Below are 23,442 nucleotides of genomic sequence, written 5' to 3' on the forward strand. Positions count from 1 at the left end.
GAAAGGCATCACTCTGAACTGGTAATGTCTGCCCGCCACAGTGAATCTTAAGAATTGGCGGTGACTCTTGTGGATGAGTATGTGGAAATAGGCATCCTGGAGGTCTAAGGACACCATGAAATCTCTGGAATTGAGGAGTTGTAACACCTCTTGAATGGATACCATCCGAAAGGAATGTTTTTTGAGGTATGTGTTGAGGTTCCTTAGATCCAGTATAGGTCTCCATTTCTTCTCCTTTTTTCGTAGAACCGTGAGTAGAATCATTTCCCCCTCTGACCTCTGGGGACTCTCTCTACCTCTCTACAGCTCCTTTTTGAAGCATTAGTGAGAGTTCCGCTTGAAGAAGATGAAGATTCTTGTGTGGCATGGGATGTGGAGGGTTCGAAGGAGGAGTGTCCACAAACTCCAGGGTATGCCCGAACCGAACCAGTTGGAGAACCCAACGATCCATAGTTATTTTTTGCCAATTGTGGAAGAAGTTGGAAATTTTTCCTCCAACTACGTAATAAGGAGAAGAAGCGGAGGCCTGGTTGAGAAAGAAGTCACTGTCTTCTGGGGGGATCCTTCTTTCCTCCTCTCCCTCGAAAGGTGGACTTATTGTAAGAGGACTGGCCTTGTTGTTGCCACTGTTGGTATTGAGGCTTGTATTGCTGGGAGGAGCCGTTGGTGGATTTGTACCCCTGGTATCCACCTCTTGTTTGTTGGCCTCTTCCTCAGGAGCCTCGAAAGGAAGTATTCTTGTACTGTAGTGTCCCCAGGGATCTTGCGGTCTCAGTGTCTTTCTTGATACCCTGGAGCATCTCGTCGATATGCTTCCCGAAGAGAAGCTCACCATCGAACGGCATATCTAGTACCTTGGCTTGAACTTCCGGTCGGAAAGATGTAGCTTTCAGCCAGCCTTGGCGCCTAAGGACAGACGCCCCCGCCAGCTGGCGAAATCCTGTTGAGGCGATGTCCATCGCCACATCAATAATCTCCGATGCGGACCTTAACAAGGAAGTACAGAACTTCTTGTACATTCGGAAGAAGAAACAGCCCAGAAGTTCAGCAGGCATCTGATTAAAAAACAATATCTTAGTAATAATGAAAGAGATATTACATAAGTAACCAATATGGAATTATTGACACCATTACTCACTAAAATAGATGTAAATTGTGATCTCCACAAGCTAACATGGATGATCATCTATGGACCAGTTGAGGGCGGAGAAGCCGAAATGCGTCGGGCACGACCTTTTTTGCACTTTACAATTATTCATTCATAAAGGAATAAAACCTTACAGCACATTGTGTACTGCTGCCTGCTTTGGGTACAGGGAAGATGGAAAATGAAGTGTGTGTGTGTGCGTGCGTGGGGGGTGTGTGTTTGTGTGTGAGAGACACTCTCCAAGACAAGCTTCCCCATGATCTGAGGACTTGGAAAAAACAGCAGGGCAAGGCACAAGCGAGTTTGTAAGTAGTCCTTATTTTATTCAATTCTCATAATTCATCCACCAATAGTGCAGTAAAAAGACCAACGTGTTTTGGCTGAGGTCTTTAACAGGGTCATAATGTTTCAGTGTATAGACAATACATTTAAAGGGAAAACTCCCTCCAAAATAACCTCCACAATTAAAATGGACACACACAGATTTTTTTTACATATTTTTCACAACATACAGACAAGTTTAGTTACATGTATTCAATGAATGACTCCACATGGTATCTCACAGTGTATTAATATCATGCTCATAACAATGTTTGAGTTCCAGTAATCCGGGTAGTTCATACTTTACAGGATTTCTCTGTCACTCTAAATAAGGGTGAAGCACCTGTAACCAACAAGGTGACAACAATAAAATGGATCTATTCAATTTATATCTCTGAAAAATCCACTGTAAAGTATGCACATGTTTAACCGGTTTGATACTTCAACCTGTTGCCCAATCATACTATGATGTTCTTGAAGTATTTGGAAACTAGTTAAAATAAAGTATCCAATCCTGCTTACCGGAAGGGAATATATAAAGGGATAGTGGAGATTTAGTATTTTGTTACATAACGTTAGAAGGTGAGATGGGGGACAGTTACAATATCCAAGAAAATAGGAAAATCTGAACAGGGACTACACTGTGTATGATTGGCTATATAATTAGATCTGATGATTACATAGACAAGTGCGAACTCAAATCGGTTTATCAGTAACCAGTACTGTTTCCATACATGCACATACCATGGGGGTAATAAGCTTATATTTATGCCATCAGAGCGTACATAGTCATATTTAAGGATAGGATCCTTAAGCAAATAGGGTGCTAACTAGTGCATAAAGTGCATTTTGTTAAGTATATAAACACTCTAGTTCAATTATTGAACTTGGGGTGATGAGTCCCTTTTGGGAAGGGAGAAGAATCGATGGAAGAGTCAGTCTTAATGCTACCCCTGACTATAGATGTGTGTGTTGACAGTTCTCCATTGTCTATTAAAGGGCATACAATCGATTAGACTAGCATATAGAAATGATCAACATATACAGTAGTAGGGTCATAAAGTGCTACATGAAGTAAACAATTAAAAGGTAATCAGTTGATTTAATTGATTGGATTAGCATGTAAAGCAGATCTTCTTATACAGTACTAAGATCATAAAGTGTAATATGCTGTAAACATTTACGAGGTAGATCTAATTAATTAGAAGGTGGCGTTCTAAAAATGCAGATGACAAATGCAAGTAAAATATACCGATAAGAGATATGGACCAGAATAAATACTAAAACACTAACCAATTGTGTAAAAAAGTTGCTAAAGTGCATCTCATCACTCAATTTCAAAAGTGCAAGTGCTAGCGATCTAAGAACATGAGTAAAAGAAGTCAGGATTAAATAGGTTAGAGCAAATATCTCATTTTTGTACCACTATGTCCATAAATGTGTCCAACGATATAATTCATATATGTATCATCAGGATATACTAAGATACATGTGTTATTACCCACAATGATAGAAGATTATTGAAAGTAATTTTTTTTTTACTTTGTTTATTATCTTTTTTAGATACAGCAACACAACAGTGACAATGTGTGATAGGCATTACATTTTTACATTGCGGTACATAATGCACAGTTATATATTAAAAAAAAAATATATATATATATATATATATATATATATATATATATGTATATTACCTACTGGCGGTCGCCAGTAGGTAGTTATAGTTAGGATTTTTTTCAATGTTAAATCTCAAAATTCTATTTGGAATTACTTTGGCACCGGTTGACGAATCTGCCTGAAAATTCCTGAAAATGGCCTTGTCGAGCTCCGGTCCTTCCTTGAAAGTTTGGGGGGGATACGTCAAGCGGGGGCCGAGATAAAAGGGGGGTCCCAAAACGCGTTTTCCCCATGTTAATTTCCATAGGGCGGTCGATTTCACTTTTAGCCCGAACGGCTGAATGGATTTCCAGCAAACTTGGCAAAATTGAAGGGACTGGTAGCCCGATGTGCCTTTGCTATGTCTCAAGATGTGTGCTGCAGTGGATTTTGAGTAATTTAGGTTCAAAAAAATATATATATCTATAGGCGCTCTCCGGTGCGCGCACCGGAGTGCGCTCCTGGCGCGACACGCGACTTATGCGCCGAAAGCTGATTGGCTCTTGGGTGTCTGTAAACATTCTAAACAGTCTGGAGTGGCCGCCATCTTGTGTCTCGGTAAAATCGAGACACAAGGGGTTTGAAAAAAAAAGGGGCAAATGACCATAAGGGGGAAGAGTAGACCCCCTCTGACCCCCTAGGTTTGATGTGGGGGCTAAAATAGGGTCCTGCGGGGCATTACATTTTTTTTTTTTTTTCGTTTTGCGCGGGGGAAGCGCATGGTACGTGCACCGGGAAGCGAAGCACGGGGAAAATCCAGGACCATATTTATGAAGGCCTTGCGCTGCCAGTTTTGCGCCGCCTGTGCGTCAATTTTTGTGACACACCAGCGGTGTAAAAAAATGCGCATTGTTAGGCAATATTTAAAAAGTGACGCATCTATCTAGATGCGTCACTTTTTAAATATAGTGCAACGAGGCACATTTTTTTACACTGCTGGTGCGATGCGTCACTTTTCTGTGCGCACTCCTTATGACATTCCAGATGTGTCATATTTAATGTATGACGAATCATGTTGCAAGGAGTTACAGATACATCAGTATTTCTGACATATCTGTAAACATAAAAGTGACGCGAGGCAGGCGCAAGATTTTGACGCAACAGCATCCTAAAAGTGACGCAGAGAAATCTCATAGATTTCAGTACGTCGTTATTACCAAGCTTTTTGCGGGGGAATGCCCCCTCTGCATACATTATACCTGACGCAGATATAATGTGGCGCAGAGTTTTAAAAAGTGACCCATGTACCTAGATGCGTCACTTTTTAAAAATAGCGTTAGGTATAATGCATGCAGAGGGGGTGTTCTCCCGCAAAAAGCTTTGTAATAGCGACGCAGTGAAATCTTTGAGATTTCACTGCGTCACTTTTAGGATGCTGTTGCGTCAAAATCTTGCGCCTGCTTTACAGCAGGTGTTAGACTGACGCAAGACCTTTCACATGGGGCTTTTTCCATGTGAAAGGACACATTACTGGAGTTGCGTCACTTTTGTGACGCACTCCAGCAATGCGTTACTTGGAATGTCATAAGGAGTGCGCACAGAAAAGTGACGCATCGCACCAGTGGTGTAAAAAAATGCGCCTCGTTGCGTTATATTTAAAAAGTGACGTATCTAGGTAGATGGGTCACTTTTTAAAGTCAAGCGCCACATTATATCTGCGTGAGGTATAATGCATGCAGAGGGGGTGTTCCCCCGCAAAAAGCTTTGTAATAGCGACGCAGTGAAATCTTTGAGATTTCACTGCGTCACTTTTAGGATGCTGTTGCGTCCTTTAAATATAGTGCAACGAGGCACATTTTTTTACACTGCTGGTGCGATGCGTCACTTTTCTGTGCGCACTCCTTATGACATTCCAGATGTGTCATATTTAATGTATGACGAATCATGTTGCAAGGAGTTACAGATACGTCAGTATTTCTGACATATCTGTAAACATGAAAGTGACGCGAGGCAGGCGCAAGATTTTGACGCAACAGCATCCTAAAAGTGACGCAGAGAAATCTCATAGATTTCAGTACGTCGTTATTACCAAGCTTTTTGCGGGGGATTGCCCCCTCTGCATACATTATACCTGACGCAGATATAATGTGGCGCTGAGTTTTAAAAAGTGACCCATGTACCTAGATGCGTCACTTTTTAAAAATAGCGTCAGGTATAATGCATGCAGAGGGGGTGTTCCCCCGCAAAAAGCTTGGTAATAACGACGCAGTGCGTCACTTTTAGGATGCTGTTGCGTCAAAATCTTGCGCCTGCTTCACAGCAGACCTTTCACATGGTGCTTTTTCCATGTGAAAGGACACATTACTGGAGTTGCGTCACTTTTGTGACGCACTCCAGCAATGCGTTACTTGGAATGTCATAAGGAGTGCGCACAGAAAAGTGACGCATCGCACCAGTGGTGTAAAAAAATGCGCCTCGTTGCGCTATATTTAAAAAGTGACGTATCTAGGTAGATGGGTCACTTTTTAAAATCAAGCGCCACATTATATCTGCGTGAGGTATAATGCATGCAGAGGGGGTGTTCCCCCGCAAAAAGCTTTGTAATAGCGACGCAGTGAAATCTTTGAGATTTCACTGCGTCACTTTTAGGATGCTGTTGCGTCCTTTAAATATAGTGCAACAAGGCACATTTTTTTAACACTGTTGGTGCGATGCGTCACTTTTCTGTGCGCACTCCTTATGACATTCCAGATGTGTCATATTTAATGTATGACGAATCATGTTGCAAGGAGTTACAGATACGTCAGTATTTCTGACATATCTGTAAACATGAAAGTGACGCGAGGCAGGCGCAAGATTTTGACGCAACAGCATCCTAAAAGTGACGCAGAGAAATCTCATAGATTTCAGTACGTCGTTATTACCAAGCTTTTTGCGAGGGATTGCCCCCTCTGCATACATTATACCTGATGCAGATATAATGTGGCGCAGAGTTTTAAAAAGTGACCCTTGTACCTAGATGCGTCACTTTTTAAAAATAGTGTCAGGTATAATGCATGCAGAGGGGGTGTTCCCCCGCAAAAAGCTTGGTAATAACGACGCAGTGCGTCACTTTTAGGATGCTGTTGCGTCAAAATCTTGCGCCTTCTTCGCAGCAGACCTTTCACATGGTGCTTTTTCCATGTGAAAGGACACATTACTGGAGTTGCGTCACTTTTGTGACGCACTCCAGCAATGCGTTACTTTTGTGTTTACAGATACGTCAGAAATACTGACATATCTGTAACTCCTTGCGAATTGATTAGTCATATATTAAATATGATATATCTGGAATGTCATAAGGAGTGCGTCCAGAAAAGTGACGCATCGCTGTTTTCACGTAGCGATGCGTCACTTTTCAGAAATGAGGCCTCCAGTTTATTCACTGTGTCATAACTTTCTTTTCTAACACTCACCTTCTTTCATTCCTCCTACTTCACTTACTTTCACCTCTCATACCTTTCTGTTCTTTCTTACTCATTCTCCTTTCAATTATCAATGCACTATATTTCACTTACTCTTCATTTTTTTAAGAATATAGCTCTTTGATGAGAATTGGAGGTAGTTCTGAAAAGAACTTTTGGTTTTCTTCTTTTAACTGAACAGGAACAAAAACAGGGAATGGAAACTGCTCAACAGGAGCAAAAAGAAAACAAAAAAATTAGGGGTGGGAAGGGCAGCGATGGTTCTCCAATGCTCGAACCATGAGCTGGACACTTTGCTCCCCATAGGTGAGGAGTTGATTGCAGTATCTGCATCTGACGACCCCATGGTTAAATGCAGGTTTTATGTTTGGCACCTGCTCCTGCGATTGCTCTCTCCCAGAAGAAGTTGCTCCTCCGGTTGATGTAGAGGCCCCATCTCTGGGAACCTCTTGTGCCAGAGCCCTGACACTTTCCCGGGCAAAATTCTGGGGGTGCCTCCTCTCCACATGTCGGATCATCGTAAAGTTCCCAAAAGAGTACTTTTTTTGGGGGTCACCCCGTGACAGGACCTGTTTGCAGATCCTGCACTCCACTTTTGGTGCATTCACCTTCTTCTGGTCAGCTGGAATCTTAAAAAATTTCCATATGAAATGTTCCTTCACCTTTGGGGTAGGAGGCTCTTCATTGATGAACTCAGGTTCATCCTCACTGCTGGATTCTCTGGCAGCCATGGTAATTCACAAAAGATCCAGGTGCAAAAAACAGGTCTTTCAGTCACAAAAGTGAAAGAAGAAGTGAAGGAAATGGGTGGGGATTTCATTCATTGTAAAAAAAACTGTTAGCAACCAATGAAAAGTGTTATTTTAGGGTCACATGACCCGACACGTTTACGCTGCGCGCTCCGGAGCACTTCCGGGTGCGTTTACGCAGCGCGATCGTAGGCGCTTCCGGGGCGCAAACGTGGCGCGATCGTAGGCGCTTTTGCGTGCGTTTACGCGGCGCGAACGTAGGCGCTTCCGAGGGCACTTACGTTGCGCGCCGAAGTGACGTCATCAAACTTTTACAGAAATGCATAATCATTTTCCTTATAAAAAAAAACTAATTTTATTTGTATGGTACGAAATGTTTTGCATTATTATTAACTTTTCATTCATATTTTTTTCACGAACGACAGTAGCGCTCTGGGTGCGCTTTCAGGTGAGCTCACGGAAAAGCTTACCGGAGAGCTTAGCTGAAAGCTTCCCGGAGCGCGCACCCAGAGCGCAAAAGAAAAAAATTATATAAAAAAAATGAATACTTAAAAAAAAACAGCAAATTGTAAAAAAAAAAAAGGTTAGAAACTCGATATACAAAGGAATTAGCATTTAAAAAACCTATGAAATTAACTGAAAAAACCATAGGTTTCACACCAGTTATAGTTAGGAATTAGCATTTAAAAAACCTATCAAATTCACTGAAAAAACCATAGGTTTAACACCAGTTATAGTTAGCTGGAAATTTTACTGATATAAAACCATTGAAATTCCCACGTTATAGTTAGTTGGACTCACTATAACTTGCACGTGTAATGCACTGCTGATGACATCACATATTACATCACTCATGACATGGTCAGTGACATCACTCATGACATCACTGATGACAGAGAGACTGACCTACTTTCACTCGCTAATATATGTATTCACTAAGATACACTTAATAAGGCAGATATACAATTTTTTTTTTTTTAAAAACATCCATTAAGACAATAATTTAAACAAATATTCTTCCATCGACCTTAACATACATATATAAAACATATTTATTTATCTGAAAGACACACATTCACTGGATGGTGTCATCAGTGCATTACACGTGCAAGTTATAGTGAGTCCAACTAACTATAACGTGGGAATTTCAATGGTTTTATATCAGTAAAATTTCCAGCTAACTATAACTGGTGTTAAACCTATGGTTTTTTCAGTGAATTTGATAGGTTTTTTAAATGCTAATTCCTAACTATAACTGGTGTGAAACCTATGGTTTTTTCAGTGAATATATATATATATATAAATAGAGGTATACAAAATCACCTAGAGCTCACACTATGAGACAATTTCAACCCCTTGGATAGGTATATGTAGGAAGTTCTAGTAACCCATCATAGTGTGGTAATTTCATCCTTTTGACAACATAGAGGACTTATTAGCCCGAGGGGTGTATGATTCAGATTATAAAAGGATCATGAAGCTCCTGTGACTCAGTTAAAGTAATGATTAAATGTGAATATACAGTTCGGCATCCATATTTAAACAATTGGGGGTCTCTGTCCCCAATAATAGAATCTTCTTTGATTCCTCACGGCGTAGTTCCAGTTCCATGTTTCCTTCTCGTGGTTTTTTTTCTGTACATGTTTGATGCCATAGTATTTCATGTTATGTGTCTGTATATATATATATTGGAGTTGTACCAAAGTACATACAGGTACATTTAGAGGAGAAAGCAGGTATCCAAGGGTGGGTGGGATGACTCTTCAAACTCCTAAGTTCCAAAGGTTGTCTTCATAATCTACTGGGAAGGGTCCTTAATCTCTGATTTTCCAACCGCAACTTTCCCATTGAAATGAACGGACCCGACTCACTCACCTTGGGTGATTCCTTGGGTTCCCAGCAATTCTACACTTTCTAGACCAGGTCTAGTCCCAGGTCGTCATTCTTATACCACTTATTTAGTATATGGTTTTGGTCTCCCCAGGAGCCCACTCTTTATTGTGCTACTTACAATTGATGCTTTGCAACTGTAATATTTTATTTGTGTTCTATCTTCATGTAGAGGATACTAGAGAGTGTTATATATAATAAAGACATATTTTTATAACTACTGTGTGGTTTCCCTTTAATTTAACCAATACTATAAGATTGCATTCTGGTAAAACAAGGTGCTTAGCCTGAAGGCTGATCGCCATAGCTACCACTAGGATAACTTTCAATAAAGGTTATCTTTGACCTAATCACTATATGGGTTGTTTGGACTGGTACAAGGTCCCCACTTTAACTAGTGGACAGCATGTACCAGGCCAACTTCTCACACCCACTAATCTTTGGACACTCCCAATATTTCTTTTGTGTGGTTATAACTTCCACATTAACAGTATTAGGCACAAGCAGCTCCCATTCATCTATTTAGGTTGCTCTTCTGTTTTATTTGGTGTATCAAGAGCATTTTGTTCAAATGCAAATTTATAAAGTAAAATAAAACGTGCTACCCCCCTATTTATGAAAAGCAGATTTGCATTTCCTTGTACTGTGCAAACTTGTGGACGCGTTGCTAGGCATTCACAAGACAAGTATAAATATTCATAAACAGTCAGACAGTCATAATGATATAAAGACAAATAGATACACAATTGTGCAAACAGATGCAGAGATCTACAGATACCACAGCTTACAACTGGACTATCAAGCGTTACCTTTACTCGACGCTGTTGTTTTTCGACTTGCTGAACTGTCTCTTCCAGTTTTTGATTTTTTGTCTTTACTTTTCTTTCCTTCCTGCTAATATAAATATAAGTTAAATAAAAGCCTGGTGATCTGTGACCACAAATGAACTTCAGAGGATTTTAATTTAGGAACCGAAATATTAATGCAATGTCTACTTAGTATACATAGTAAAAATACCAATATATATATACCAATACATATATATATATATATATATATATATATATATATATATATATATATATATATATATATATATATATATATATATATATTGGTACTAGACAAGGCTACACTGCTGCTAGGCCTGCGCCTATATATATATATAGCAGTGTAGCCTTGTCTCAATGTAACAACTGAACAAAAACTTTAAAAAGCAAAATGGATAGCAGAGATCGATAGAGAGAGAGAGTGTGTGTGTGTGTGTGTGTGTGTGTGCGCCCCCCTTCCAAAATAGAGCAAAATACATAAATGTAAGGAGTTTTATTAAGAGAACTACTGTCCCATTTCAGCCAGCTTGCAGCACCACTGAATATCTTGTCTGGGAACCAGTAGCGGTTCCTTGTTAGGGGCCCCAGGGCGCAGACCCCCTGCCTCCTCCGAGACCTCACATTCTGCACTTTGCCTCTTGTAATCCTGACACTGTGCATTGTTTAATTTAGTAGTGAACAACTTTTGTGTTTTGTTGAACCCTTTCAGTGCGCAGGTCAACGCTGTCGGCCTCCTCTCCAGGCTCCTGATGACAGGAGGAGGATAAAGAGGAGGGGCTGAGGCATGATACAGCTACTGTTAAGAGTGCTGTTAAAAGAAAACAGATTCTATGTGAATGTCTGGATTGCTTATTTCTGAGGGTCGTAGTTCAATTACGGTCCACAGGCACAATTCATTTTAGTTAGCAGACATACTGCTAAGTAAAATTAAATGTGCTAAAATGTGGCTGTCAGGGTGCACATTATTGCATACCTGAGGCCAATGAAAAGCCAAACAAAACAACAGGGGCAGGATCCCCAGCTCTGTCCCAGCTTCTTGTAGGGCTGTGCTTTTAGTCCTGTCAGGAAGTTGGGAGAAGGATTGAGAGGGTCTTTCCCTTTTCAAACCTGCCCTTGCCGCTCTGCCGGGCTCCTCGTTGACATTCATGGCTGGCTGGTTCCAATGTCTAGAACCAGTTTCCTGATCTGTTGAAAAGGAAGCAAGGTATGTCAGAAAAATCTTGTTTCTCTGTTCATGTATGTATGTGTTTGTGAGTGATTTGAAAGTGAATGGGATTCAGTGAACTTGTGTTTGCAACGACAGTGAAAGTGAGTGGGAATCTGAGTTTGAATGTGTACGAGTAAGTAAAAGTGAGTATGAAGAAATGAGTGAAGGAATGAGAGGAGAAAATTAATAATACAGTAGACCGTGAGTAAATATAAAAATTCCGGCGGAAGACCGGTGTTCCGACATGTCCTGCTATATTAGAAGGTAGTTGGGCTTGGCAAATGCAGTTTATATCTTGCCTTTATAGATCTTAAAACAGCGTTTGATCTAGTCCCCCAGGATCTACTCTGGCAGGTTCTTTTGAATATGGGTATGCCTCTGGAAATTTTAGAACCATTGATCAGGTTACACGATTATAATTTTGCTCGTGTGGGGTAGGGGAAACAGGGGCAACTCACCGGCCCGATTAAGATTAGGTGGGGAGTACGCCAAGGGTGTGTCTTGGCCCCCACCCTATTGTCCCTTTACATAAATCAAATTGCCGATCTCTTGTGCTCTACTGAGGCTGATGCCCCTTCCTTGGCAAACCAGAAAATAGCTACATTTTTTTTTGCCGATGATACCCTCCTGGTATCTAAAACCCCTATGGGCCTTCAAAAGCTCTTGAACCAATTTAAGGCCTTTTGCGACATGAGGTGCTTGGTCATCAACACTACGAAAACCAAATTGATGACGATGAACCCCTGTAAAACTTTTAAAAGAAATTTGGTTCTAGACAATGTCCCGTTAGAGAGGGTCAGCTCTTTCGAGTATTTGGGCATCAAACTGTCTGATAAAATGATCTGGAAGAACCACTTAGACAAGGTATCCCTGAAATTCTCACAGCTAACTGGGGCTTTGCGGCGGGAGCTGTGTCTTTCATATACCAAGCCAATCGCCCCAGCCCTCAGACTATAAAGCTCCAAAGCAGTTATTAGTGTGCTTTATGGGGCAGAACTCTAAGGATCAGTGGACGCAAGCTTGCTATCGACAGTGGAAAATAAGTTCCTTAGGAGTCTGGTATCACTTCCCCAAAGCACCCCCCTCCTCCCCTTGAAATTGGACTTGGGTATTAGATAAATCAATCAAGAAATTTGTATAGGGGGGAGGAGCCTAGCCTGCAACCATGATGGCCGCCTAAACCCTCGGCTCCGCCGACCCTCTCGTTTTCCTCCCAAACAGCTATTGATCCTGCAAGTTATCCTTTGATCGCGTCGATGTGTCGGAACCGGGAGGTGATCCTGACTCCAACGTTGTGCTCCCCGGCGTGCTCCCGGCGGCAGAAGCGACAGGGCGTCCTTACTTCCTTGCTGGCGCTGAATGGCGGTGACCGGGTCTTTGTTCCTCGGAGACGGCCGGCCCTGATTACAACAACAGCGGCCACTGAAGACAGGGCGGGGTCGGCCGGTGGAGAGTGGCTGCCGCACTGTGTTTCCCGATGCAGCGAGCCATTCTGTCCTGTTAACCTCCACGCTCGCACGATATCGCCGCTGCCTGCGATACATTGTATCCTTTCTCCAGCATGTAGACGGCATTGAGAGCCTTTTCGTCTTCCAGCGCTGTGGTGGGTGCCATTTTGAACCGAGCGCTCGGCACTTGGAACTGACGACCCCGGGCTGCTATTGAGGGTGTTTACGACGGCCGACGCTGCATTGCAACTGTGTGCGGTGTCGGAATGGAGTGTGCTGCTCCTGTGCCCCCGACGTGGCTGTGCCCTGCGGAGCGGCGATGGGATGACTGGCTGCTAGCAATGGATGTCGGCGGACAGTTTCGATGGCTAACAGATGTTTGTGAGCCTCATGTGCAGGGAGCTGCAGCATCCTCTTCTCCTGAGGCGTCATTAAAGATTGGTGATATTCTGGGCGCTCTGGGTACTTTGCGAGCTGCCCTATATGACAATGCCCAGGACCTGGGGGGCTGACTAGATGCTATTCTGCCCGCAGCACCCTCGACTGGCCGTGCTGGCTTTCGTGTGCTGAGCACTTCGCCACACCCTGTGCTCGACTACTGTGCACTGCCTACCCAGATGTACATGGAGGCGTTGGAGGTACGAGATCTTGATATCGCCGCTGTATTGCCCGTTACGATTGTGAAGAGGTATGGGGTTCCTGGACCTGTGCAATGGCTGGGGAATCGCCTCTGGACGCCACGTCAGGCAACTCCTTCGTGGTCTACTGGCGTGTCTTTTTGTCTTATCCTGGATTTGCTGCTATCGCTTTGGCCGGTCGACTTTCGAGGATTGCTACTGTGTGTTGCCCTTTTGTGTACAGCCGTAGACCACATGGCTTTGTGTTGGACAGACCTTGGTGGACAGCGCCCTGTTCTTTTGTGGTCCTTTCGTCTGTTTATCCCATCCAAGATGGCTGCTATACAACCGGACCTCGTCGACACGCTAGATCGAAAGGGACAAGGTTGAAGATGTTTTTCCTTTTTTGCTTCCTGTTGCTTGTGCTGCTGGGACTGTGATGGACAGACGGGGGGGGTTAGACGTTGGTTGTGCATCGATTAGGGGGTCCGGGGAGGGGCGGCCGAGAATACACATGTTGGTTCTTTTGTTCACATACGTTTGGCCCTCCTCCGGTTTATATATGATTCTTTCTTTTCCTTCTTTCTTTCTACTTCTGTATTTCGGGTACTCTTTTTGGGCGACAGGCACACTGCTAAGGGGGGGGGGGGGGGGGGTAGGCCGTAGCCTCTGCATGCGTGTAGGGTGGGGGGTGGGGGGGTTATTTTTGTCCGTTTCAGTTTCTATGGGCCTTATTTTTTTTTTTTCTTTCTTTATCCTTACATTCTTTTCTTCTCTTGTTTCCTCCTTGGGGCTTAAGGTGGATCGATGTGAGGTGGGTAGCGACCGGCATGCACCATAATGTGTGATTGTTAATCCTTTTGTGTTACCCATATGCCGCCATTCTGATTAGGTTTTACTGCTTGCTGGATTCCTTCTGGTGGAAGTCGCCCACTTATGTCTTAGACGGATTGTATGGACTCTGATCCTTCTTAGTTCCTACTATTTTAAACATACTTTAAAAAACTCTAAAAAATAAACCTTAACTTCTCCTACTTCTCGGTAGTGCAAATACCTCCAGTGTAACTCAGGTTGCTTGTACTTTGTTCCGATATACTACTGAGTCGCCATACGGCTTGCTACTGTGCTTCAAAAGATGTCGAGGCCGGCCGGATGGTTGTAGGCCCGTATTTGTTTGATTATACTGCGCAATAAAGGTTTTCAAAAATTTTAAAAAAAAAAAAAAGAAATTTGTATAGCGCACTACTCACCCGGAGGGTCTCAAGGTGCTTGGGGGAGAGGGGTCCGCTACTGCTCGAACAGCCAGGTCTTGAGTTGCTTCCTGAAGGAGAGGTGGTTTTGGGTAAGACGGAGGTGGATGGGGAGGGAGTTCCAAGTCTTGGCTGCCAGGTAGGAGAAGGATCTTCCTCCCATGGTGGCTCTTCGAATGCGTGGAATGGCGGCGAGGGCGTGGCTGGTCGATCGTAGCTGGCGGGTGGGAGTGTAGAAGGTCAGGCGGTTGTTGAGGTACCTGGGGCCCAGGTCGTGGAGGGCCTTGTGTGCGTGGGTGAGGAGTCGGAACGTGATTCTCTTGCTGACGGGGAGCCAGTGCAGGTCTCTCAGGTGTCCGGAGATGTGGCTGTGTCGGGGGATGTCCAGGATGAGTCGTTCGGAGGCGTTCTGGATGCGTTGGAGTCTTTTCTGCAGTTTGGCTGAGGTTCCGGTGTAGAGGGTGTTTCCGTAGTCCAGTCGGCTGGTGACGAGTGCCTGGGTGACCGTCTTCCTAATTTCGGTGGGGATCCATCGGAAGATCTTTCGGAGCATGCGTAGGATGTTGAAACATGATGATGAGACGGCGTTAACTTGTCTGGTCATCGAGAGGTAGAAGTCCAGGATGAAGCCCAGGTTGCGTGCGTGGTCCGTAGGTTTGGGTGCGCTGCCCAGGGCAGAGGGCCACCAGGAGTCTTCCCAGGCAGAGGGTGATGATCCAAGGATGAGGACTTCCGTCTTGTCTGAGTTCAGTTTCAGGCGGCTGTTCATCATCCACTCGGCTAGGTCTTTCATTCCTTCGTGTAGGTTGGTTCTGGCGGTGGCTGGGTCGTTGGTGAGGGAGAGGATCAGCTGGGTGTCGTCGGCGTAGGAGATGATGTTGAGGTTGTGTTGGCGTGCGATGGCTGCGAGGGGGCTCATGTAGACGTTGAAGAGGGTGGGGCTGAGTGATGATCCTTGTGGAACGCCGCAGATGACTTCGGTGGTCTCGGATCTGAACGGGGGGAGGTGGACTCTCTGGGTTTTTCCGGCGAGGAATGAGATGACCCACTCCAGTGCCTTCTCTTGGATTCCGATGTTGCTGAGGCGTTGCACTAGGGTGCGGTGGCAGACAGTGCCGAACGCTGTGGAGAGGTCCAGGAGGATGAGGGCCGCTGTTTCCCCGTTGTCGAGCAGGGCTCGGATGTCGTCAGTGGCTGTGATGAGGGCGGTCTCGGTGCTGTGGTTGGCTCGGAAGCCGGACTGCGAGTGGTCGAGGGATCTGTTTGTCTCGAGGAAGGCGGCAAGCTGTCTGTTGACGGTCTTCTCATTGACTTTGGCAGGAAACGGGAGGAGCAAGATGGGGCGGTAGTTCTTGAGGTCGGTGGGGTCTGCTGATGGTTTCTTCAGGACGGCGCTGAGTTCGGCATGCTTCCAGCTCTCCGGGAAGGTGGCGGTTTTGAAGTAGCAGTTGATGATGTCCCGGAGTTGGGGTGCGATGACGGAGTCGGCCTTGTTGAAGACGTGGTGGGGGCATGGGTCGGTTGGCGATCCGGAGTGGATGGTGTTCATCGTGTGGATGGTGTCTCCGGTGCTGACCGGGGTCCAGGCGCGGAGGGTGATGGTGGGGGGCGTTGGTTCTGTGGTTGGGTGCGTGGTCTGTGCGCTGAAGCTGTTGTGTATGTCTGCGATCTTGCTGTGGAAGAACGAGGCGAGTGAGTCGCAGAGGTCTTGTGAGGGAGTGATGTAGTTGTTTCCGGCGGGGGGGTTGGAGAGCTCTTTGACGATGCTGAAGAATTCCTTGCTGTTTTGTGCGTTGTTGTCTAGTCGATCCTTGATGCTGTCTTCTTGGTGGTGTGGATCAGCTGGTGGTGTTTGCGGGTGGCGTGCTTGAGGGCGGTTGTCTGCAGTCGGGTTTTTTCGCCAGGCTTTCTCGAGGGTACAGCAGTTCATCTTGGATTTCTTGAGGTCGTCGTTGAACCAGGAGGCTCTCTTGCTGCCGGGTCTGCTTGGATGGTTTTTCAGGGGTGCGAGGTCGTCAGCGCAGTTGGTGATCCACTGTGTGAGGTTGTTGGCTGCTTGGTTGGGGTCCCTTGATCTGGCGGGAGGGTTCTGGTTCAGTGATGTGGTGAGCTGGTCGGTGGTGATCTTGTTCCAGATCCTGCGGGGAACCTGTTGTGGGTGGTGGTGGGTCGTGGTCCTTCTGAAGCTGAAGTGGACGCAGCTGTGGTCTGTCCAGTGGAGACCGGTGGAGTGGCTGAAGGAGATGTATTTGCTGGAGGAGAAGACTGGGTCAAGCGTGTGTCCGGCGTAGTGAGTGGGGGTGTTCACCAGTTACTTGAGTCCGATGTTTGCGAGGTTGTCCAGCAGGGTGGTGGTGTTGTTGTTGTTCTCCAGGTGGAGGTTGAGGTCCCCTAGGAGGATGTAGTCAGCGGAGGGGAGGGCGTGTGGGCTGATGAAGTCTGCAATGTCTTCGCTGAATTGTGACGCCTCCACCCTCTTAGCACTAAACCCCGGCCGTCTCCCCAATTGCGCCCAAGCCGCACCTGGACAGACCCATGGACCCTTTACATGCAACTCCTGCAAGTTTGACGGCACCAAGACCAATTCCACATCCACAAACACCAAACAGAGATCCGACACCAACCACCTTAAATGCACCCTGCTTAACACCCGCTCGGTCCATAGACATGCCATCGACCTTTGGAATCTACTAGACACCATCTCTCCAGACGTCGCCTTCCTAACAGAAACCTGGATGAACGCCTCATCAGCTCCAGACATCACCATAGCCATCCCGGAAGGCTACAAGATCATCCGAAATGACCGCACCAACCAACAGGAGGAGGCATCGCCATCGTCCATAAGAATTCCATCCGCATTTCAACCAGCTCAGACGTCAACCTCGCTAGCGCCGAACACCTCCACTTCCAGATCCACACCGACCCCAAGACCACACTCAGAGGCACCCTCCTCTACAGACCGCCAGGACCCCGATCACAATTCAGTGAAGACATCACTGACTTCATCACCCCTCACGCCCTCCCCTCCGAGGACTACATTCTACTAGGAGACCTCAATTATCACCTGGAAAAGAATAAAACAACAACACCACCACTCTTCTGGACAATCTCGCTAACCTCGGACTCAAACAACTAGTTAACACCCCCACCCACTATGCAGGACACACACTCGACCCTATCTTCACCTCCAGCAAACATATCTCCTTCAGTCACACCACAACTCTCCACTGGACGGACCACAGCTGCGTTCACTTTGTCTACAAAAAAACCACAACCCACAACCATCCTCAACCTACTCTGCGAAGAAACTGGAACAAAATCACCATCGACCAGATCTCCTCATCGCTTCTTCAAAACCTCCCTGCCCACTCATCGAACCCCAACCAAACAGCCATTAACCTCACTCAATGGCTAACCAACAGCGCCGACAACCTAGCACCTCTGAAAAAACGTCAAATCAAACTAGGCAGCAAAAACGCCCCCTGGTTCAACGATGATCTTAAGAAATCCAAGAAACTTTGTCGCTCCCTTGAGAAGGCTTGGAAAAAAGACCCAAACAACAGCACCAGGGACGCCTTCAAAAACGCCACCCGTTTACACCACCAACTGATCCGGACAGCCAAGAAAGCCGCATTCAAAGACAGACTTGACAACAACGCCCACAACAGCAAGGAATTATTCAACATCGTCAAAGAATTTACCAACCCCACTGCCAACTCCAACGACATCACTCCCTCTCAAACCCTTTGCGGCTCCTTAGCTTCGTTCTTCCACGACAAAATCGCAGACATCCACAACAGCTTCGACAACCAAACCGGAGACCAACCCTCCCAACCGTATGCCGAACCTTCACCCCCCTTGAGCATCCTTAATGACTGGAACCCAATCTCCACGGAGGACACCATCCGCCTGATGAACTCCATCCACTCAGGATCCCCCACTGACCCATGCCCTCAACACATCTTCAACAAAGCAGACTCCATCATAGCACCACACCTCCGAGACGTCATCAACTGCTCCCTCAACACCGCCACCTTCCCGGAAAGCTGGAAACACGCCGAACTCAGCGCCCTTCTGAAAAAACCCACAGCTGACCCCACCGAACTCAAAAACTACCGCCCCATCTCGCTCCTCCCATTCCCGGCCAAAGTCATCGAGAAAGCAGTCAACAACCAGCTCGCCGTCTTCCTCGAAACCAACAAATCCCTCGACTCCTCACAGTCCGGCTTCCGAGCCAAACACAGCACTGAGACCGCACTCATCGCAGCAACAGACGACATTCGAACACTACTGGACAATGGAGACACAGTCGCCCTCATCCTCCTCGACCTCTCGGCAGCCTTCGACACAGCACCCTGTTACAACGCCTCAGAAACATCGGAATCCAAGGAAAAGCACTTGATTGGATCACCTCGTTCCTTACCGGAAGAACTCAGAGAGTACGCCTCCCACCGTTCAAGTCAGAGGCCACTGAAGTCATTTGCGGTGTACCACAAGGATCTTCACTCAGCCCCACCCTCTTCAACGTATATATGAGCCCCCTCGCGACCATCGCACGCCAACACAACCTCAATATGATCTCCTACGCTGATGACACTCAACTGATCCTCTCACTCACCAAAGACCCTAACACCGCCAAAACCAACCTACATGAAGAAATGAAAGAAGTAGCAGAGTGGATGAAGCACAGCCGTCTAAAACTGAAGTCAGACAAAACAGAAGTCCTTATCTTAGGTACCTCCCCCTCCGCCTGGGACGACTCTTGGTGGCCAGCGGCCCTTGGAAAAGCACCCATCCCAACAGACCACGCACGGAACCTGGGCGTCATCCTGGACTCCTCACTCTCGATGACCAGACAAGTCAACGCCGTCTCATCATCTTGCTTCAACATTCTTTGCATGCTCAAAAAAACATTCCGCTGGATCCCCACCGAAACCAGAAAAACGGTCAGCCACGCACTGGTTACAAGCCGCCTGGACTACGGAAACACACTATACGCCGGTAACACTGCAAAACTCCAGAAAAAACTACAACGCATCCAGAATGCATCTGCCAGACTCATACTAGACATCCCGCGTAAAGACCACATTTCTGGTCACCTGAAAAACCTCCACTGGCTCCCTGTCAATAAGAGGATAACATTCCGCCTCCTCACCCACGCACACAAAGCACTTTACGAACTTGGACCCGAATTAAGCATGGGCGAATTTTGCGAATCTCGCGTTCGCGAATTTTGCGGATTTGCGAACTCGCAATCCGCAAAATCTGCGAATTCTCGCGAATTTGCGGATTTTTTTTTTGTGTTCGCGCGGGTTTCTGCCAGTTCGCGAGGGTTTTGTACAATTTCGCAAAACGCGAACTTACCTGTCGGGTCGCAAATTTCGCGAACTTGTTGTTTCTACGTGTCCAGCCTGTTTGGGACACTCTTCTTCATCACTGCCACTCTCTGTCACCACTGCCACTCTCTGACTAATCATGCCACCCTCTGGCCCACCCATGCCACCCTCTGTTTCATCACAGCACCCTCTGGTTGTCCAGTCAGTGTACATTATTGTGGCAAAGCAAGCACACCTTCCCTGCCTCAAGTGACCTGAATTAATTTGGGGCTGATTAATGTGTCACAGAATATTTTTTTAGCTGGCACCTGCTTCCTTAGTGCTTCCTGGCTAGTGATCTTTTGCACTTGCTAAGTGCTTTCATTGTTGCAAAATTAGTTACAACACCTGCCCCAACTGACAATAATGAATTAGGGGCTGATTAATGGATTTGAACTTCCAGCCTGGCTCCTGCTTGTCTCCCTTAGCTGTAATTCAGGACCTTTGTGGCATATGTGTAACTATTCTGAGGTTCAGAGCAGGGTCACATAATAGTTGCAACTGGCAACTGAACTCTGGAGGGGCCCCTCAGGAAGCACTACAGGAAATGGCTACTAATGATGAGCCTGAACTTTTGAACCTGGTAAGTAGTTTCAGTTTTGCTAAGATCGTATTTCTGCAACTTTGCGCTTATTCGCGGGGCGCGAAGTTGTACTGGGAAGCCGCGAACTCACGCGAACAGTGCGAGCAAGCCATAAAATCCGCTGCTCGCGGATTTGCAGATTTTGCGGGAGATTCGCGAATCTCGCGGATTGCGAATTTACCGAAAATCCGCAAAATCCGCGAGCGAAACGGATTTTCCGCCCATGCTTAACCCGAATGCCTCAACGCGCGATTCTCCTTCTACACCCCCTTCCGCCAGCTACGCTCTTCCAACCAAGCCCTTGCTGCTGTTCCTCGCATCAACAAAACCACCATGGGAGGAAGATCCTTCTCCTACCTGGCAGCTCAAACCTGGAATTCACTCCCCATTCACCTTCGCCTCACTCAAAACCACCTAGCATTCAGAAAGCAACTTAAAACCTGGATATTCGGCAAGTAATTCCCCACCCTTCTTCAAGCGCCTTGAGACCCTCTGGGTATGTAGCGCGCTATATAAATTACTTGACTTGACTTGACTTGTGCGGGGTCCTGGGGGTCTGTAGATGAGGGTGCCTCTGAGTGTGGTCTTGGGGTCGGTGTGTATCTGGAAGTGAAGATGTTCGGCGGCTGTGAGGGTGTCGTTGGAGTTGGTCGTGATGCGGATGGTGTTCTTGTGGACGATGGCGATGCCTCCTCCTGTCTGGTTGACGAGGTCTCTCCGGGTGATCTTGTATCCGTCCGGGATGGCGATGGAGATGTTGGGCGCTGAGGAGGCGTTCATCCAGGTTTCTGTGAGGAAGGGGACGTCTGGGGATGTGGTGTCGAGCAAGTTCCATAGTTCCACGGCGTGTCTGTGGAAGGAGCGGGTGTTGAGCAGGATGCACTTCAGGTGGTTGCTGCTGGTGCTCGGCTTGGCGGGTGCGGTGCAGGTCCGGATGCAGGAGAACTTGCAGGATTGGCAGGTGAAGGGTCCGTGGGTGGGTCCTGGGGTGGCTCGGTGGCAGCTGGGGATCCGGCCGGTGTTGAGAGCGTTGAGGGTGGCGGCGTCGTACGTCCGGCGGGTGGGATGGCATCTGTGGAGGCCAGGGGGTCTGGCGCTGGCGCGATCCAGGCGTGGACGGGCGCAGATGGGCTTGCCTTTGGCGTGCCTTCGGCGCACAATCCGCGCACATCAATTAATGACCAAGTGAGACTGCGGCCTTTGCCTTTCTGGTACAGACTGGTGTCCACTCCTGACCAGGCCCTTTATGCCACTGCTTTTAACAAAGTTTTAGCATTGGATAAAAACAAAAAGAATTGGGTGGATCAAACACGTCAACCATATCCGGGCAACTATTGGTCCCCCACATGAGCGTGTGGGTTCCACGTCTTCATACTCTTAAGGACCAAATTAAATCCCTATATTGGTCATGGGTTGAGCAGAATACTTACCTGAAAACACGCCAGGGTAGCCTAACTGATACTGATGCTTTTCTAGATATTAAATCTGGAAAATGGCTTGAGTGTTTTTTTCCACATCATCAAGGAGCCGGTAGACAGGAAACTGTATACTCAGTTTAGATATGGCTCCCTACCCATTAATGCTCACACTAATTCCTGGTTGGCTGTCCAGCTAGCTCAAATGCGCATGAATCCATAGGCCATGTTTTCTTTGCATGTCCCGCGTACACCAGACCAAAAAGAACTTGGCTGGCACTAGTATGTAGACAGTTAGGGACCTACAGCTTTAACGAAGCTCTTCGTATTTTGAAATCTGACACAAGACCACTTTTTGTATGTGCAGTCGCTAAATTCCTCAGCCAGTTCTGGGCCACCAGGCGTAGGCTTGTGACTGCATCCCCGAGTGGCACAGTCCAAACAAATTAGAGTTCTAGGAATTGAGAGTCTCCTAATTTTGAAGATAATACTGTTAAATCTGGTTTTATTGTATTTTTAATGTGTTTATTATTTTGATTTTATAGTATAATGCGGTAAAGGGCTCTTAAAAGACTGGTTTATAGTAGAAGGGGTATACATTGTATCAACTCGACAACTGCCAGTTAATAATGCACTTGCACTTTAGTTTTATACCACAATATTTCTTGGTTAAGATGGCAAACAGTGACATTTTGTCCCCTGTCAATTTCTTTTCGTGTTTATATATCGTAATATGAATTATTTGATCCTTTAGGATTGATGTAAGGAACATTCCCATTATTTTTTTTCCGAATACCATTGACAAGGATGTATGTGTTTGTGTCTTTTATGGTATTATTAACCGAAATAAAGATTTTATGATGATGAATTAGAGGGAGTGAGGGGGAAGAGAGTACACGTGAGAGCAAATGAGTATGAGTAAGGTTATTTTTTTTTTTAATGGGGTGAACTCCTGGCAGGTATCACACCCTTCCACTTTCAAAGATTACCAGTCACCAGTGCTGGGAACACTGCAAAATGAATTTCATATCCTTGGTATTTTGAAGAATAAGGACCAGAATGAGTTCACACCAAATGCTATGCACAAATAAACTTACATTATGTTTCAGTTTTGTATTGGGTAATATTTATTACACTGTGTCCAATTCAATGAGAAAGATTGCATTTTCTAACATTTACATGACCACTAGTCGTAAAGTGCATGTGTTATGTTCAGTAACTCCAAACTGACATCGGTTTGCACAACTGATGTATGTTAGATGGACAACCAGTATTGTTTTTTGTTTAGCCCCGAGGAAGCCACGGTATCGCATAATGACAATAATATTGTGAATGGATTATTGAACGTAATTTCTAAATTCATCTGGCTTATTTACAAATCAACCATGAACACAAAGGAAAAATTAAAGCTAACATTTAAAGTGCATTTAAAAAATCAAGTCAAGTCAGTCAAAATAATCTTTATTAGGCCAAAAGGCCATAAAAACAAAAACAAAAACAAGATGCAATAAAATTCCAAAAAGTGTTACATGGTTTTCAAATTTCAC

General features: G+C 45.8%; 1 protein-coding gene across 4 annotated transcripts in view; it reads right to left on the bottom strand.

Annotated features, from left to right (window-relative positions):
* Positions 1–23,442, bottom strand: part of LRRC43 (leucine rich repeat containing 43) — a 344,921-nt gene that overhangs the window by 18,122 nt on the left and 303,357 nt on the right. For 2 of the 4 annotated variants that reach the window (XM_086942972.1, XM_086942970.1), the window contains exon 11: positions 9,980–10,061. In XM_086942972.1, coding sequence (XP_086799098.1) covers positions 9,980–10,061 — 82 coding nt within the window. Of the gene's footprint in view, positions 1–9,979; positions 10,065–23,442 lie in introns of all 4 variants that reach the window. The other 2 variants (XM_086942971.1, XM_086942973.1) reach the window with 1 other exon arrangement.

Source organism: Lissotriton vulgaris, chromosome 11 (assembly GCF_964263255.1).
Source record: "Lissotriton vulgaris chromosome 11, aLisVul1.2, whole genome shotgun sequence".
NCBI lineage: Eukaryota > Metazoa > Chordata > Amphibia > Caudata > Salamandridae > Lissotriton > Lissotriton vulgaris.